Source organism: Eutrigla gurnardus (assembly GCF_963514095.1).
Source record: "Eutrigla gurnardus genome assembly, chromosome: 16".
In the NCBI taxonomy this organism is placed as follows: Eukaryota; Metazoa; Chordata; class Actinopteri; order Perciformes; family Triglidae; genus Eutrigla; species Eutrigla gurnardus.
Window position 1 is genome coordinate 16,261,946 of NC_139927.1, and position 18,608 is coordinate 16,280,553.

At 43.9% G+C, this 18,608-nt stretch overlaps 3 protein-coding genes across 7 annotated transcripts in view; 2 read left to right on the forward strand and 1 right to left on the reverse strand.

Moving 5' to 3' along the window:
• Positions 1-447: 447 nt before the first annotated feature.
• Positions 448-5,537, reverse strand: ccn6 (cellular communication network factor 6). Of its 2 annotated transcripts, none has more exons than XM_084031267.1 (5): positions 5,212-5,537; positions 3,404-3,680; positions 1,595-1,831; positions 825-997; positions 448-732 (listed from the first exon to the last, which is right to left on the reverse strand). In XM_084031267.1, exons 1-5 carry the CDS (start codon positions 5,257-5,259, stop codon positions 451-453), a joined length of 1,017 nt encoding a protein of 338 aa, XP_083887393.1. In that variant the 5' UTR covers positions 5,260-5,537; the 3' UTR covers positions 448-450. The 2 variants fall into 2 exon arrangements, with proteins under 2 accessions (XP_083887393.1, XP_083887392.1); XM_084031266.1 differs by having other exon boundaries at positions 825-1,018.
• A 2,570-nt stretch (positions 5,538-8,107) lies between these two features.
• Positions 8,108-15,995, forward strand: LOC311026890 (solute carrier family 22 member 6). Its single transcript, XM_084030606.1, has 10 exons — positions 8,108-8,728; positions 9,385-9,488; positions 9,670-9,824; positions 10,736-10,904; positions 12,504-12,627; positions 13,045-13,151; positions 13,704-13,915; positions 14,020-14,128; positions 14,396-14,608; positions 14,867-15,995. The coding sequence occupies exons 1-10, from the start codon at positions 8,387-8,389 to the stop codon at positions 14,937-14,939; spliced, it is 1,608 nt and encodes a 535-aa protein (XP_083886732.1). The 5' UTR covers positions 8,108-8,386; the 3' UTR covers positions 14,940-15,995.
• A 1,141-nt stretch (positions 15,996-17,136) lies between these two features.
• fynb (FYN proto-oncogene, Src family tyrosine kinase b) overlaps positions 17,137-18,608 on the forward strand; it is a 55,153-nt gene continuing 53,681 nt past the window's right edge. For 2 of the 4 annotated variants that reach the window (XM_084030862.1, XM_084030858.1), the window contains exon 1: positions 17,137-17,295. The gene's annotated coding sequence lies outside the window, so the exon portion shown is untranslated. The remainder of the gene's footprint in view (positions 17,296-18,608) is intronic. The other 2 variants (XM_084030861.1, XM_084030860.1) reach the window with 2 other exon arrangements.

Below are 18,608 nucleotides of genomic sequence, written 5' to 3' on the forward strand. Positions count from 1 at the left end.
TACCTTTTTTATAACTTATACATCAATATTGTCTAATTCATGACCAGATTAAAATGTTCTCTGTCTGAATAAGCAGGAACAACATGTAAAAACAATGGAAGAGTGCAACTCAGTATGTAGTGTGACCTGATTTGCCGTTTCTCGGCACCCTGATCGTCGCATCGTGAGGTACTGTTAATATGTCAACATCTGCTGCACTGGCCATATTCCTTGTTGTTATTGCACATACATGTCTTGAAGACAGATTTCATAAAAGCTATCATCATAACTAAAACATATTTCTTCATTTATTCAATGATCCCAGCCATTCGTCCCAATGAAATGAGGTTTTGTAGTTTCAGTTAGTTTTTTTGAGATTTCTTGAAGCACATCACCACTGCTGAGGAGAACGTAACGACCAAAGTTGCATACATGTTTCAGTCCTTAGTCTCGTCCAGCAGGGCGGGTCCATCAGAGTAACTGTAGGTCAGAAAACATGTCGCCCGGATCATTGCACCTCCTCTGGCACACGCAGGACGTTATCCACTGCATCTTCCACTGTGTGTTGGAGCCTCCCTTGCACGTGAAGTTGACCTTGATCATGCGTGACTTGTTGGGGAGACAACAGCGCTTGTCTGTACAGACACCGCAGTACGTGGGCTTGAATTTCTTGGTACTGGTACAGCCCGAGAGCGTCAGCTTCTCCGCTTTCTTTGCTTGGAATTTAGGCCGGCATGTCTTTCCCTTCGGCACCTATGGGGGGGGGGGGGAATGGGGATTTTCATTAGTACGTTTTGTGATTTTTATATAAATCAACACATAGTAGACTTTGTGGAACTCGTCACCTTAACGGTCTTCATCACGCTCTTCTCACACGGCCGCAGCAGACACAGGCGTCGGTCCTTCCTCATCTCACATTTGCCGTTGTCGTTGTTGACGCGCACAGAGATGCCCAGGCCGCAGGTTTTGGAGCAGGGACTCCAGGGGGTGGTCTGGATCAGACAGTTCTTCTTCCAGGCTAAAGGAGGATCCCTGTAAGCTTTCAGTATTACAGTTAAAGGGCACTGTGTCAACAACACCCTACTCAAAGAACTAGTCTGTGTGCTACCGTACTGCCAAGCTGAGCACAGATCCCAAATGCCTGGTGGTCTTAACCGCCACCAGGGAATTCATTTTTTCTACCAAAATTATAAAGGTTTCCTTTTGAGCTGTATTTACGTGAGGGAAGTAGAATGAGTAGCGCAGAAAAAAACCATTCAGCTGAGCTGAAGTGATCTTTTAGGCTCCCAGAGAGCTTTCAGTTTTCTTATGTAAATTTCAGCTCTTGAATTTTTTTTAACTAAACAATGTGGACTGTTTTACCACAATGACTAATTAGATTAGTGTTTCCATGACAGACTTTGCTATGGATCTGTTTCACTCAGCAAACTTGGCTGGTACGTCAGAGTGGAATGTATGGTGCTTTTAATAAAAAGTGAGTGGCCCCTCCTCCTGCTTATAACTGGAACCATCCATCTTTCTGTTTTCCTGTCCGAGGCAGTCACAGCTCACGCAATTAGCATTCCAGGCCAGACAGGCTGGCCTTTTTCCACAGGTTTACTCTACAAACACACACCTGACATGTAGGTGGTATCCTGCTGGTGCTTCCGTGGGCTCTGGCCACTGCGAAGGCCGGCTGGCATGTTGCCCATGAGCGGGGCGGGGCCTAAGAGGCCAGCAGGCTTCTGGATGAAAGCAGGGGTACAGCCGATGGCTCCAGCAATACATGTGCACTTATAGAGGGGGCTGGGCTGGAAACCTTCTCCGTTCTCATAGTGGGCCCCATTCAAGTCACAGCCTACTGCCATCAGGTCTGAAAGAAGGAGGGGAACAAGTCAGAGCTCTGATACTCACTGATGCAGGCAAACCGCCTCTCTTGATGACGCTGCTGTGAATCTTAAAAGCTACATAAGGTTTCTTCTGAAATATATTTGGTCTGTTTGTGATGATTTAACGACTTTATTATTCATACAGGCAATACAAGAGGAAGCAAAGCTATTAAGACATCACTCGTCATTGTGATGTTCATATTTTCATTAGTTCAAAATTTTAATTCAAAGTAGCCGCTTATTGATAGTTAATTATGAGCCTGTCAAATTAAATAAAACCTGCCTTTAGTCTCTTTGATAAAATATATAAATCCATGCAATACAAGTTTTTCAATGTGGAAACATTACAAAGTAATTGTTGACTACCGTTTGGCATTTTGGCCATGGCCATCTTTGTTTTCTGGAACCAGAAGTGACCATATTAGGAGCGAGGCAGGGCCAGGTACTGTTAGCAGCTAATGCTAGTCAGCTAGCTTGGTTTAGGAGGGTGCAAATGTTACAAACATTAATTGGGATGCTTATTCTGGTGGGTGAAAAACAGGCTTAAAACAACCGGGAAAAAGTAATAGCCCCATTCCCAGATTATCTGAACAACACCATGGTACTGACCTGTCACTCAGTGAGTTATAGAGTAATTCACCCCATTAACATAGCTTAGCATAGTAGCCTCTTTTAACAGGCTGCAAACAGGTCATTTCTGCTGTAAACTTAACTCTATGGGGATTGATTTTTCAGACCCGGAGGTTGCTGCTTGGTCCGGTGTAGACCACAGATATATTAAGGACAACTGTGTTCAAAGATGGCGCTGAAAAAGCCTCCAAGACCACGTCGGAGCTTCTGCTGGCTGATCCGACCGACTTCCTGTCGGCTACCCCACACACACGAACGGCACAAAATAAATGAATCGTACGGACCCACCCCCACTCATGGAAAAACAGGAAACTCCACATGGAAACTTTAAGTAGGTTCTTTCATTTCTTTAACACAGTGCTGCTGTTACCCCTGGTAACGGTATGCATCCCACTGACCAGGCTCTTTTAATTTGATACACAAAATGAGCAGCCCCCCTGTTTCTTTGACCGATCGTATATTTAGTTCCCACCAAGTGATGTTTTAAACTTCAGGCTCTTCAGACAAAGAATATGAGACGGAGACACAGCTTCCAATAGATATAAGTCATGTTCATGGGAGCTTTATCTAGTGTGTGGACCAGATGGCAACCTCTGTGTCTCTCTGTCAAGTGCCTTTAAACTTGCATTCTCTCTGCTGGCTATCAGGGGGCGACTCCTCTGGATGCAAAATAAAGTCAGATTGCATGGAAGTCTATGAAAAAAATTATAGTATATTAAATCAACAAATCACTCGGGCTCTAATGGAGACGGCCGTCATGCCAAACTGTTGTACTACGTTGACTTCTTACATACCTTTTATGGTGTGGAGTTTTTCACACAGTTTGCATGTTGTTTTACACCTAGTATTTCTTGTTTGTAAAATATGTAGACTTACTTGAATCTATCCCACCACAAGCAATCCAGGAATAGATGAGAGCCACTCACATGCACACACTCCGACCTCGTATCTCGGCTCGTCGGCTGAGAAGTCGCAGTACATGCCCTTGTGAGGGTCACATACGTCCCTCTCGTTGCACGGCTCTCCGATCTGCCTGGCGCAGCTTTTGCAGCAGCCACACCCGTCCAGGACGGAGCTCACGCCCGGGGCACAGTGGGGTCTCTCCCGACACTTGCAGGGCCACTGGCAGAACTGCCGCCTCTCGGCCGCAGCCCGCCCGTCTCGAGGAGCCAGCTGCCCATTGTTCTGAGCCCTGCTGAAGCACTGCAGGGGAGGAGGACGGAAAGGAGGCGTTTTTAAAATGTCCTTTTGCATTTCATTATTTTTCTTATGGAGCTGAATTCAGTAAAAGTTTGCTGAGCATCTGCTCATCGTCCATGAGCTGAGCATCTGCTCATCGTCCATCAAATAGCCTTGAGATAAAAATGAATTATTGAATGGACAACAGTCACATGTTTGCCTCAATGGTAAATGGACCTGCATTTATATAGCACTTTTTTAGCTAACTAGCTACGCAAGGCGCTTTACACTACATTCAGTAACCTTTACACATTCACACACCGATGCCGCAGCATCAGGGGGCAATTTGGGGGTTCAGTATCTTGCCCAAGGACACTTCAGCATGAGTGGACTGGAGGAGCCGGGATTCGAACCGCTAATCTTCTGAATGGAGGACGACTCGCTCTACCTCTGAGCCACAGCCGCCTACGTCTGTGTACTCTAATCTGTCTTCTGTTTGAACGCTCAACACTCGGGTGAAGCGCAGGATATTTTACTCTCCGTGACCATATAAGGATATCCATCACTCCAGTTAAACACATCACATGTAAGTGCACGGCTATTGGGAATTGGCATCTATCGTGCATACATCCTCACTCTCTTAGAATAGTAGAGTAGTTCAGTATGTTTACTCATCTCATTAGAAAAAGGACCACTTGGTCAGTGTATGTCAAGTGTATGGTAGTTTAGAATAATTGGATCAAAGCCTGATGTATCTGCCGTAGAGCTCCAATGTTAAATACGGGGAGCCACGCTGTCGCCGGTGACATTTTCTTTCATCCGTGACACACACACACACACACACACACGGAGTAGTTAGTGTTGACTTAGTGCCACATGCTCTCTTCTGCTGCTGGAAATACTCACCGCAGACCCAAGATTTAATGCCGTTTGTATGTTACGGAAATGTATTCCACATTTTTTGTGTTTTCAGCGTAGATTTCCACCCGTTACATGCATTGCCTTTTCAAAATAAACTTGTATCTTCACCGGAAACAACTTCAGGTTAGGAGCAGGCAAAAAGCCTGGTTTGAGTTCTAATAGAAATAGTAATAGTAGAGCATTGACAGCTCGACAGTTTCAGAATATTGTTGCGTTTAATCCAGTAAAACGTTTGCTTTGCTCGGTATTTGCAGCTCAAGGGTCACTGAGGGTGATGCCAAAAATCTGAAGCCTGTCTGCCAGGTTTACTGAATGAGCTCATTTCATGGTGTGAAAACGGCTCCATGGGAGCTTTAAATACAAAGACCTCAGACTCTGCTCCCCTTTTGCTTTCACTCCCTGAAAGGAACACTAACCTCGAACCCAACAAACAGCCTGTGGGAAAAAAAGTAAATCTTCCAAATGATTTAGTATTGGCCATCTGATTATTTAGACAGTCTAATGACAAGGCAACCTCAGAAAAATGTCGGTACCCTGCTACTGAGAAAACCTCATCACTGTTTCCTGTTTCTCCTGATTGACAGAAAGTCTGTCTGAAATTGCGTAAGAGGAAAATAGATAAGGCTCTTCTTACCTGTTGAGCAAGGATGAGCAGGAGGGAACGGCAGAGAAGAGATAGCATCTCTTAAAAGGGAGAAGGTTTGTGTGAGCTCCAGGAGGGCGCAGGAGGACGAGGGAGCTGGAAGGTGGGATTTAGGCAGAGAGGAATTGGAGGGGGGGAAGAGATTGGGCGAGCTGACCTGTCGGGGAAGGGGACAAAGCCGCCCTCTGTCTCCTCTCCAAACACACCTTTCCCCGCCTTACTGATCCAGAGGGGAAATATTTATCTTCATAACTGCTGGGCCTTCAAGTCCTGCCCACTGCAACTACCAACAGTTGAATCTGTAAAACCCTCCATCTAAGAACGTTCCAAGAAAAAAAAACAAGTTCATTCTTTAATGGATAACAAACTAAACAAATTCAGGAGTAGTTTGTAAATGTGTCCACTGTATGCTGTTTGTGTAGTGTGCCGAAGCTTAATGGTCCCACTTAATGCGGACGGACATGTTTGAGTTCACATTCTGTTATTATTTACACTGAGTTGAGAGAAGAGGTCCCTCTCAGAGCCAGACCTGCACCCCCATCCACGTACAGCCAACGCCCCTTCACAATAAAACCTGCTAAAACCTGATCTTCTAGTCTTTTCAACCACTCAAGGCACTTTACACTACATGTATACATTCACCCATTCACATGCCAACACACCCTTCAGGGGCAATTTGAGGTACAGTATCTTGCCCAAGGTCACTTCGGCACACGCACTGGAGGAGCTGGGCATTCAAACCATCCATCCTTGTAAGTCTATTCCATTTATTGAAGGTAATTAATTATTCCAAACCTATATCAACCACATGAAAAAGTAATTGCCCCCCTAACCTTATAGCTGCTTGCACCACCCTTGGCAGCCACAACTGCCAGGGGTGGCGCAACTTGGTAACTTGGTATGATGTTAGGTTTCCACCAGATGTAACAGGGCCCATGTCTTCCAAAAAGCTCTCACTGTTCGCTGGAGTCCCAGAGCCTTTCAAGTGGTTTTGTAACCTTTTCCAGACTGATACATCGCAATTATTTTTTATTTGAACGCAACATCATGTACTTCTTTTTGAGATCTACTTTTTTAGCTTCAAAGTGCCAGACAGTTTCTATTTAAGTGTTCAGATTAAGGTATAGTAATCATTCCTGGTGTATCTGGTGAAATTGAACCCAATTATCAATTAAATTTGCTCTTTTGGTTGATTGATTAACCAAGGGGGCAAATACTTTTTCTACATAGGGCCCGGTAGGGCTGGATACATATAAATACAATAATAATTGAAAACTGCATTTTTAGTTTACTCTGGTTGTCTTTGTCTTATTAAAACTATTTTTGATGTTCTGAAACATTAGTATGACAAATATGCAAAAAATCAGGAAGGGGACAAGTAATTTTTCACAGCACTGTATATATGGAATAAAAAACAGAGCAAGTGATGTTGAGGTCTGAAAGTTACTTGGTATAATGAGTATAAAAAGGTGACAGTCTAGAATCTGAGGGTGGTTGGTCAAACTAACACAGGACTTTCACCCAGGAAACTGAGGTTTGTGAACTGCGTGAAACCAAAAGCAAACATTGACTTCACACTTTTTCGGGAGGTTATTTACTTTCCTGCATTCTTGTGTATAAGTTATTTTTATTTGAAACACTGATTTAGAATAGTCCCAGACTACAGAGATACTATTTTGTGGCTTGTGCAACAAACAACAGTGCAGCAGCAGGGAATTTAAAGAATGTCCTGACAATGCCAATACACACCTAGTCCGTGAAATACCTTTATCTTTCATTGATTTAATTATACATCAGCTGAAGATATCTGGACTCCCTCCAATCTGCAAACTCCTCACTTAGGTCGTTATGCAAGAGTGCAGTGGAATAAAGTCCTTATGGAAGCTTATCCTAACCTGTTCTGCATTGCAAGGCCCCTCCCTCAGTGAGGACGGGGCTCGAGGGCGAGTGGTCTGCGTTTTTAAAGACCACTTTTATGGTCTTTGTCTGATCTTGCATCCTGTCTAACACACCACTTTATTTCCTCTACGTGGACCTAAGCTGTAAACGCTTGAAAACGGTCACAAAAATGTCACAGTGTGACGTCTTAAAACCTATATTTGCTCGTCTAATTATTTTGTGCCATGTTTTTTTTTATTCGATACTAGACATAGATTGTACCCAGATCAATACCAACATTTAATGGTGTCCCTCTACAGCTATGTGTTACGCATAAATGTTAGCTTTTTATCACAGCGCTGTAACAAACCGTGTCATCACATCACGTTTACTGAGATAATAAATCAAGTGCGAAGTGTGGGCCATTTTCTCATAGACTTCCACGCAATCAGACTTCTTTATCTTCGATCAGAGGTGTCGCCCCGTGATGGCCAGCCCAGAGAATGCAGGTTTAAGGCACATCGGCCAGAAGTTGCTGCCTGGTCATCCATTCGCAGCACCACGCCTCACCAAAGAATGCCAAATGTCGGTCCCCTCAGATCTCCGTGGGAGCTCTGTGGAGTCACGTAACGGTGCAAGGCTCACTTTTCTAGAAGAAGAATCATCCCCCTTGTTCAAAGTAGGCGACAGAAGCTCATGTACAGAAATCATCTGATGAGGCAGAGAAATCGGAGCTGGTGATGATGACTGTGAGCAGCTCTTTTGTGTCACCACCTTAGAAACCCCCCCCCTCCCCCTCCAAACATGTGAAATGAATCCAATAATTCAATACCATTCAGAATGTGCATGTCAGACAGCGTTTATGTCCCCCTGAGAACGAATTTGAGAAACACAAACGGCAAATGATGCCGGGTGGGTCCATACGTTTCCACTGAATGGGGGTCATCTCAGCCGAGAGGTCACCACAACCTCGTATAACGTCAACATGGGCTAACTTAGGCAGCAGCTGGGGCCATCACTGCATAGCAGCTAGCTCCTCCCAAAGAGAGTAGGGGCCTCCCTCCCTGGTTTAGGTTAGGTCGCTCTCACAGAGCCTACACAGTTCACTGCAGATCAACACCACACAGGTGTGACACTTCCTCTGTTAATCATCAGCGTGGGAGGGACATTCATTCCACTCTTGTCTTTCAGACATTTGACTGACACCTCTACCCTCTGTCTCTGGAAGCTCTATTCTGCAAGCACTTTTGGACTTTCTGAATCTGGTCCGGTACAGAGTCAGGAAAAAATGAGTTTTGATGACATTCTCAATCTTATTGGAGGCTTTGGGAAGTTCCAGAAGATCTTGTTTGTATGGATCTGTCTGCCTCAGATCTTTCTGGCGTTTCACATGCTGGTCTCTGTCTTCACTGGGGCTGTTCCTCCGCATTTATGCCGGTCACCAGCGGGCGCTCCGACCTCTTCGAACTTCAGCCTGCTGTCTGGCCTTGGTGGCCGGCCGGAGCTGTCGTGCACGGTTCCCTTGAACCACAGCGGTGCTGCAGCTCTGGGCGATGGACACCCTTCAGGGAGCTGCCATGAAGGCTGGGAGTACAGCACAGAGACATTCCAAAGCACCATAGTAACTGAGGTGAGTTAAAAAAACAAAAACAAACTGCTTGTCAATTCAGTTTTTTTTTTTTACTGATGTCACCTGATGTGTGAAACATGAGAACCCCACATAGCTAAGGAATGTAGAAGGACTTTTATTACAGTGGACTCTGGTGATACCTGACACAAGTGCAAACAGAGGTTTTACTGCATGTTGAGAGATGGACTCCTGCAGACATCTCCTGGTCAGGTGGTTGCCCTGTGGCCCGTGATGGGAGGATGTCCAGGTGTCCTGTCCAGTTGGGAATAATATGACACTTAGTGGTATTCTCTGTAATATGATCTCCAACAGAGCAGGTATTTTGTTTTCCACTCCAGGCTTTAGATTAAATTATATAAATATCTGTTAATTCAAAAGATATTTCACATCAAGTTGTTTCCACGTGTCAAGTAAATGATTCACCCTCAGGGGAACATGAGCGTAGTCATGAATCTGCCCCCTTTTTTAAAGTATATGCAATGGGGAAATTATAGCCTCAAAGTGGCGCATCAAAAATGTCAGGGAGAACCTAATCATCACGATTCATGAATGTACACATCTGCACGCCACTCTGAAATCCGGAAAATCATGGATCGCGTGTCACAAGTAGTTGTGAAATCTTGTGTCATTGAAACACTTGTCTGTGCTTCTTGCAGTGGGACCTGGTTTGTGATAGAGCCAGCCTGAACAACATTAGTTCCTCCATGTACATGTTTGGCCTCCTAGTTGGAGCCGTTGTGTTTGGGAGCCTAGCTGATAAGTAAGTTTGATCACCCATCCATCTTCACAGCACCAGCCAATAGATGCCAGGATCTGTCGTCTAGAATTTGCTACGAATGTTGCTTTTAATTCATCGAATGTGCTGTTTTAGAATCATGCATCAGTACAATTTTGTACAACAACGTTTGTTTGAGTTCAGGAAACGTCTTGTCTCGTTCCAGGTATGGCCGCAGGATCATCATTCTCTTAAGCCTCGCTATCCAGGCCATCTTTGGGGTCGGTGCAGCTTTCGCCCCTGATTTCTACGTCTACATTGCCCTTCGCTTCATGGTTGGAACGTCCATCTCTGGTGTCATCATGAATGCCTTTGTCCTAGGTCAGTGTTGAAAGCCAAATCCTGTGGGTTTTGATGCGGGAGATCAGGTTTTTGTCGGGAGATATCCAATGATCAAACTAAGATGATGCTTCCCCTCCTCAGAAAAAAAACAAAACAATAGCGACATGTGACTCCAAAGAGAATGTCGCGGGTACTCAAGATAATTCACAGATTTCACTGTGAACAGTTTTCATTTACAGCTGAAAAGTTTTTACAGATTTAGAGTTTCACTGATGGGACCAGGAGCAATAATTTTAGCAGTGGATATCTTAAACCTTCTGCAAAATAAACCAAAATAGTCTGCGTACTGTAGATAAGTCAGTATAAGAAGGACATTGTTTCTTTCTCTCTAGCCTCAAATTGTTTTGTTTGTCTGTTTAAAGGTTGAGTAGATGATTCTATTTAGAAACATCGTAACATACCGATATCAATGAATAAATGAAAGGCTCTGACATAAAGAAAATTTAAGAATGTCATCTGTGGCCGTGGTTGTTAAAACCTTGTCCAATCAAAAAACTTGTCCTGCTTGTCTGTCGACGCTTACTTCCTGATGGCACTTGCTTGGCGTTCTGGTGGAGCGGCTTTGCAGGTCTGAACAAAGGCGGCAAGACTTTTTTTGGTTCAGCGATGCCTTCAAAGTGAAAGTTTCTCACAATCGGGCAGGTTGGGTGTGACTGCCGTAACTGACAATCCTCCATCATTAAAGTGGCCATATTATTAAAAACAGGTTTTCTCTGGTCTCTACCCCTATAAACTGGTCCTCCCTGAGCCTGAGAAAATAACCCTGATGATGGCTGATGCGTGATGGTCTGGGCAGCCATTTTTATATGTAATTTCTTAAAGTGTAATTGTATGTAGATACCGTTTGGCCTGTACTTCACGTGTCCCTGTCCTGTTTGTGCCTTGTACAGGAACAGAATGGACAGGATCGAAGCAGCGGATGCTGGCTGGTATAATCACAGACTACTTCTTCGGCTTTGGCTACATTCTGCTGGCCGGAGTGGCTTACCTCATAAGAGACTGGCGTAAACTGCAGCTGGCTATCTCAGCACCTGTTTTCCTCTTCATCTTCTACATATGGTGAGCAGGCAGCAGCGTGACACGGATGTGATGCAGCCCGGTGGCCTACTCTTCAAACAACGGACTGTGTTGCGTGATTTGTTAATGACGGAGATTCATTTTTACGATTGAAAACGAAAAAAATTAGTAGCGAATGCTCATTGCCGTGCATGATTGGTGCCAGATTACTTGTAGTGCCAGTATATGAAACTACAACGCATGCTTTGAGGAGTATGCCTTTTGCTATAGATCTTACTTAAAGGCGCTATATGTAAGAATGTGGCCAAAAACGATACTACACTCAAATTCAAAACACTGCGGCGAGTCGTATCCGCCTCCCCCTCCACCCCCTCCCCTCCAGACTCGAGGTTGCCAGAGCTGTTGGCGTATCCAAACGCGCCGAAGGCAGCCGGACAGCGGAGTAACAACGTTACTTATTTCGATCATAGAAACAAACGTTAGCAGCACAGCTCGTAACAGGACAATGCTAATGCTGCTAGCGTTAGCTGTGCTGTCCGGCCGGCCGCGGCTGGACAGCCGGACAGTCGGATACCCGTAACAGGACAGTGCTAATGCTGCTAGCGTTTGTTTCTACGATCGAAATGAATAACGTTGTTACTCAACAGTTCAAATTATTCAAAATGTCCATCCCCATCAAGCTATGATGCTAACTTAGTTAGCCAAGCTCAACTTAGCTGTCTAGGAGAAGAGTAGCCAATTCTGCATCCGATTTCAAATTCCTCTCAGCTTTCTACTGTCTCCACCGTTCAAATGCATCCCCTATATAGACCCTCGCTTTGCCTTGGTTTTTATCTTGGCGTTTTTGTGAATCATAACGAGCTCTTTTGGGTTTCGTTGCCTCCGCCATTGTAGCTCAGTCGAAACTGGCAACCCGTGGTTGCTCGGCAGCTGAGACTCTACTGACTGCAATGATTTGTAGACGCCGGTGGGTGGCACCACGTGCCAAAACATGTTTTCAAAACATAAACATGATTTGCGGTCCGCAAAATATATTTTTAAATGCGAATATTTTGGCTGTACTGTTGTTGTTGGTGAGTTCAGTATGTTATATGATCATTATTCCTGAGTCTCTATGACATATTAGGATGATTTTACAGCCAGTTGCTTTAGATTTCTTACATATTGTACCTTTAAGTTATAGAGGATTTGTGATGTACTGGAGTCGGAAAAGGCAGGTTTGCACATTCTTGTTTATAGGTCAGAGGTCAGAGGTCAGATTCTGGTCAAAGATTACACCCAGTTTTCTTGTGGACAGAAAGTGTTTTTTGTCTGAATGTAGCTGAAGGACATCAGTGACATCCATTCCTTGATAGCAGCCAGCCAGTTAGTCACGGAGGGTACCAGTATCACCCAGCAGTGAGTCGTCAGCGTAGCAGTGAACAGCACAAGGACAGAATGTTTGCCATTGTCAACCTACATGTGTAAGTCATTTGTCACTCTGTGAGTTAGTTGGTACTGTTTCTCTACTATGTTGGTGACAAAAGCCGGATTGGAATTAATTTAAAATATTCTCTTCTTCAATGATCTCAAGGAGCTGTTGTACTATAATTTTTTGGCACACATTGGGTCAAACTGAGAAATGTGTGTTTACATGCGTAGGGTGCTGCCAAAGTCAGCTCGCTGGTTGATGGCCAACGACAGAAAAGAGGAAGCATGGGAACTGATCTGGCAAGCAGCGCGGATCAACGGGAAGCCCCTCGCCAAAGATTCGGAGATGTGTCAGGTAGAGATCCAACTTTTTTATGGGGAATAAATCTATTTTGAATTCACTGGTCATTTATTTAATCGATTCAAAAATGTGAACAATAATAACAAATCTATATGGCTGGATGGAAAGACATAACGAGCTTACTTCTCGTATTGCAACGTAGATCTAGTCATTAATGAAATGATGTAAGATCAGGCTCTTATTTTGGTACATAAACCTGTTTGGTGTTTTTACTTTGAAGAGTGAAGTCTTTCAGGATGAGGACTAAAGGATGTTTAATGCTATAACTTTAATGCTATACAAATTATTTCTGCATATTGCATAAATATTTCCATCAGTCATTATCATTTAAACATGCAAACATTTAAACAGCACTGTGTTCTGTCTCGTGATGAAGCCTGTTCCTCACTGTCTGACTCGATGCTTCTCCAGGTCTATACAACCAAAGAGAAAACTGAGGTGAAGAAAAAACATTCATTTACAGACCTTGTTCGAACCCCCAAAATGAGGAAACAATCTTTGATTGTGTTTTATCTCTGGTGAGTATGAGCAGAGCATTCTTTTCTCTTCATATCGTTATTATTTCTCATTCTGGAGGTCATTATCTCTCTAGCATTAAGCAATCATTTGACACCAAAAAGCTCTACATTGTGGGGCAACTCCGGTACTGAAGAGTGAAGCCAATGCTGAAGAGCCTTAAACTTGCATTCTCTCTGCTGGCCATCAGAAGAAATCAAAGCATCTGAAGTCTGATTGTATGGGAAAATGAACATGAAACATGAGTTTATGGTCTCAATCTCTAGTTTCAAGTCTTCTTCAATTCAGCATGATGTTCATTTAGTACATGATGGTCCATTTAGAGTCAAACAGATCATAAAGCAATCTATGCAGTTTATGCATTTTTGAAAAGTTAAAAAAGTTAATAAAAAGCCTACTAACATCCAGGACTCACACAAGACTGCGCCCCTCCTCCTCACCCCCACTTCTACACACCCAAACTATCCCTTTAATTTTCCTATTAAAACGTGTACCCTCATTTCAGAGATTGCCTGTCCTCCAGAACGATGCAACAATGTTTTTTTCTGTCTCAGGTTCGCCAACGTGCTCGTGTACTACGGCCTGTCTCTCAACATTTCTGGCTTTGGAATGAACATCTATCTGACCCAGATGATCTTCGGCCTGGTGGAGATGCCTGCTCGCACAATCACCCTGTTCACCCTCAACCGATCCCGCAAGATCTCCCAGCTCGCTTTCCTGGCCGTGGGTGGCACGGCCTGCCTGCTGACCACCTTCATCCCCAGTGGTATGGATGTACGCCGTGCTGCAGACCTCCTCATAGATCCAAACGGGGAAATTAACACCAGCCGAAGCTATTCCCTCACTTTTTCTTTTTACCCCCCGTTTTAGACATGTCTCTCCTTAAAACTGTGCTGGCCATGATCGGGAAGTTCGGGATCACAGCCTCTCTTTCCATTATTTACGTCTACTCAGCTGAGGTGTTCCCCACTGTTGTCAGGTGAGTGTTTTTCCTGTGTGTCCCTGAGGCCCTCCTCCAGTAACACATTGTTACACACAGAAACCCTGCACACTGATTCCCATCCATTTTTACATGTACAGTATATTTGTTGCAAAAATTTGCAATACGCAACAAATAAAACAAAAATGACTTCAAAGGACTTCATGGAACAAAGACAACATTTTGGCAGCCTTTCTCTGGAGTGATTTTTACAATGCTGAATTCAGTAGCAGCATTATTTTTTACCTTTTACGTTGTGACTCGCAGACAGAATGGGATCGGTATCGGCTCCATGTGTGCTCGGATCGGAGGGGTCCTGGCTCCCCTGATATACCTTCTGAAGGGCATCAGTCCGCAGGCTCCCATGGTTCTGTGCGGCGTCTGCCCCCTGCTGGGCTGTGTACTCACCCTGCTGCTGCCTGAGACGGCCAATAAGCCCCTACCTGACACCATCGAAGACATTGAGGGATCCGACCTCAGGTTTGACGCCCCCACATTTAAGCCCTTTTTAAAGACCTTATGCTGTTCCCTTTCCTTTAGTGTGTTTATAGTTTGTTGTGCATGTTCATGTCTGATTCAAAAGCCTCTATTCATATCTCACCTTTCTTCTGTTAAGTGGTGATGTCACCAAGTAACACATTTGAAGATTCAGTACCAAACGACAGTTTTTTTTATCCAGACTCTGCAGTTGTGCCATGGCTGTACTTACATCATATGGTCACCATCTTCTCTTTTCAGTGAGGACTTCTTTGAGACGTCCCCAGGGAAACCAGACGTCGCCTGCAGCACCGTCACAACCACTGTGGACTGATGGACAACAGCACCCGTCTCATGAGGCAGTCAGTATTTCTCAGGACTATTCCAGATGGAAAATGGTTCCATTAATGTCAAGATTTCATCAAGATCTTTTGCAAGATACCCAGATTCTGAATCTTTTGTGCACCTTCTCAAAGTAAAATCTTTCCTCCACGTGGAGGTAAATCACACAAAGTTCTCGAGGAACCATTAAAGCTCGACACTGGTGGAACTGGTGCCATGGCAGAAGTACAAGGCTTGATGAAAACACTGATGAGAAGAGATGCTTCATGCTCTTATATTGCACCTAGAAGGCCAAGAAATGCATTTAAAGGACATGAGAGTGACTTCTCAGACCTTAAAGCTGCATTTCTTGGTCACTTTGGTTACATAGCGAGCTGTAAGTACAATGTTGACATATTGCTTGATAATGTTTTCTGTCTTCCCGAGAACGAGGGGGGACTTACGGACCATCTTCACGAGCAGCTTAATTCCACAGTACAGCCTACTGTGATCAGTCATGTTTTTCCAGCTTTGCTTTCCTGTTGCTCCTCTGAGCACGGACATGAACCCCCATCCAACACCTCACTGATGTCCTTGTGACTGAATGGGACCCAATATCTGCAGCCAGGTCCAACGAGTGCTGGTACTTTCATGCCCATGGTTTTGGGATTGTTTCTCTCTCAAACTCCATACGTCCCTATGGGCCCAAATGTCGTATAAAATGATTATAACCTTAATTTCTTTTAGCTGAGAATGAGCAACTAGAGGAGGTCCAGATATAGCCAACTTATGTTCGGGATAATACTAACGTTCAAATACTTGTTTGTGGAGTGGAGTAATTTGAATAGGCAGTTATGTTGCGTAAACTCTGTGAACAAGGCAGCAGTCTTGAATCACAGCCTCATTGAAGCTGCAGCTTCAGAAAAACACTGAAAAATGTCCGATATGTCGTCTTTTGGATGTTACTTAAAATAATATTATTGACGCATCTATATATTTGTACATACATTTTGTGGAAACAAAGTCTGAGACTCAAGTTGTTGCTGTGAAAAAAAAGTGTTTTATGGACTTGATTTGTACAATAAAGTGTATTTGGCAGATTTGATGCTGTGCTCTTCTGTTACACGAGCACTGGGTTAACGGAGAAGGCTCAAATTCTGAGAGACAGCAGGAAGTCTGTAAGCAGCTAATGTGTGGTCAGTTAATATATAACTTAATAAATATATATATTTATATATAATATAATATATATATATATATATATATATATATGCAATATATATGCAAATCTCGGATAAGTAAGTTCTAAAGTGAGTTTTCAGCTGCGATCTAATTTATGCGGCAGCTTGAATTAAAGTGCTGTTCTGTGTGTAGACAGAAGATGGCGCTCCAACGTCAAGAAAAACTACACATGCACTGCAGCTCATACAGCTGTTTATCACTGTATCAGAAGGCAAACAAACCACCGGCTATGAGAAAACAACTACATTCAGACCTTTCAGATATTCAACTACTAAAATATCACAACAAAACTGAATTACTAGTTTATGTTACTATATTTCTATTGAGATCTGTATTTATTTATTTATTTAGCCTCTATTAGCTAATACAAGTCCGTTTGTTTTGCTGTGACATTTGTAAAAAAAATCAATGTTTACTAGACATCTTATAGAAACGTGTTTACATGCACAATCACCGTTTCCATTCTTGTCCCACCCACCTACCACCGCTAGCTGCCTTCTGATTGGTCGGACGTCCTGCCACTCAAAGGGCCGGGCCCCGTTATGCGCTCTTCACTTGCTTCTGGAAAGCTCTGGATTCTGAGTTATCCGGGCCAATCATGTGTTAGTAAAAGCAACAAATTCGTAAACAAAGGTAGCCGAACCAAGTATTAGTCATTTAATTAATTAACTAATAATAATAATTCATTTTGTATTTTGAAAGTGAGCGCTAAAGGATGCATTTGACGAGAACAATTCTTGTGAAAGGCAATAAAAATTACTTGGGGCCAGTTTTAGATAAATTAGCTAATAAATCACTGTCGTGCCTTCGACAGTTCGGCTGCTAATAACAACGCGGACGTCCTTTGTCCCGTTTCCTCAGATAAATCTAAATAACAACCATTCGTTTGTTCCTGTGGGTTGGTTGTGATATTTCCCACAGCACGTGAAGGCGGCGCTGGTTTCATTGTGGCCCTGCGGAGCAAATTCCATCACACACACGCATACACGCGCGCGCAGCGGCGGCGACGACGAGCAGCACGGCGACAGCAGGGCCACCGCAGCGGCGCCGTCCGTGTCCCCGTCACATCAGCTCATCACGACGGCGATGGAGTCCAGAGCCGCGGACTGTTAGACGCGTTTGAACCGGTAAGAGACGCCCGTTTTCCCGTTTCACTCATCATTCAGCTCGCTTGTAGCTCACAAGCGGACTGCCTTACTTTGATTTATTTTTCCCTCTCCATGTATTTTTGTTGTTGACATTCCCCGAACGAAAAGGTGCTTAGCCTGTTAGCTAACTAGCTTCACGTTTCTTCAGCTCCACAAAGTGTGTGTGTGTGTGTGTGTGTGTGTGTGTGTGTGTGTGTGTGTGTGTGTGTGTGTGTGTGTGTGTGTGTGTGTGTGTGTGTGTGTGTGTGTGTGTGTGTGTGTGTGTGAGGGGTATTCACGTCTTAGCGCGTGTTACTGAAGCGAAGAAGCTAATTGACGATAGACAAGTAGTTATTTTTTTCACGGTCAACGGCAACACAGAAGGAACACTTTTGTTTCTCTAGCCTTTAAAGCATCTTGACGCAGTGGTTCTCGCTCCTCTGCTGGGTTGTTTACCATGACACCCTCCAACGCCATCATCCTCATCATCAGCATCTCCCATTGATGCTCAGTGGAGTCAGATGAAGGAAGCAACCTCCCATGATTGACGTTGGCCCTCTCCATCAGGGATGCATTCAGGCTCTTCAGCATCCAGTACGGAAACCTCAGTTAACTTCAGCTTGCATTCCTCCACATGACGAAGGAGTGTGTCTGCATCACTTTTTGTCACCCGAGCTGTGACTCTCCTTCCTGGCGTCTGGAGGACGACGTGGCGTGCTCCCGACTTTGTCTCGGGTTTTTCCAGGGACCAGGGAATCTCTACAATATCGGGGGTTTTTAAAATGATTTTCCACACAGGGAAAGTCATTTTTTTGTCCTGGAATATCAGGGAATTTTGTTTGTAGTATGTTAAAATTTTAGACGCCATTTATCACAATGTCGAATTTCCCGCGCTTTATTTTTCTTTACTGGGTTGTTTCACGAGTTTCTGTCTATTTCGTAGACTGGTTGTTATGGTTACTTGGTTTTTCAGCAGCGATTTTTACACTCGCCAGCAACAAATAACAGAGTAAATGTGCTCTGTTCAAACAGTGAAAACTTTTAAGTCTTGTATTTTAAGCTCACAAATTAATGGGTTTAAAATACCGTGGCTGCTTTTTGTCTGCTCACACAACGGCGGCCTGTTTTACCTTGTTTACAGGTCATGGAAATCCAGTTAGTGTAAGTCAGGAAATCTGATATTTCTTCCGCCTCATCTAAAAGAAGCATTTCTCCTTCTTTTCAAAGCAACGACGGGTATCCATCCATCCATACCTCCATCCATCCCTTCATTCCTCCATCCATACAAGCATCCCTCCCTTCATTCCTCCATC

Bases quoted from the DNA above. Each gene is read 5' to 3' on its own strand.
- ccn6 (XM_084031266.1), bottom strand. From the start codon at position 5,259: ATGCTATCTCTTCTCTGCCGTTCCCTCCTGCTCATCCTTGCTCAACAG. The intron at 3,681-5,211 runs GTAAGAAGAGCC...CCTCCCCTGCAG, and splicing joins TGCTCATCCTTGCTCAACAG to TGCTTCAGCAGGGCTCAGAA. The intron at 1,832-3,403 runs GTGAGTGGCTCT...TCCTTCTTTCAG, and splicing joins CGAGGTCGGAGTGTGTGCAT to ACCTGATGGCAGTAGGCTGT.
- LOC311026890 (XM_084030606.1), top strand. From the start codon at position 8,387: ATGAGTTTTGATGACATTCTCAATCTTATTGGAGGCTTTGGGAAGTTC. The intron at 9,825-10,735 runs GTCAGTGTTGAA...TGCCTTGTACAG, and splicing joins CATGAATGCCTTTGTCCTAG to GAACAGAATGGACAGGATCG. The intron at 14,609-14,866 runs GTTTGACGCCCC...TTCTCTTTTCAG, and splicing joins ATTGAGGGATCCGACCTCAG to TGAGGACTTCTTTGAGACGT.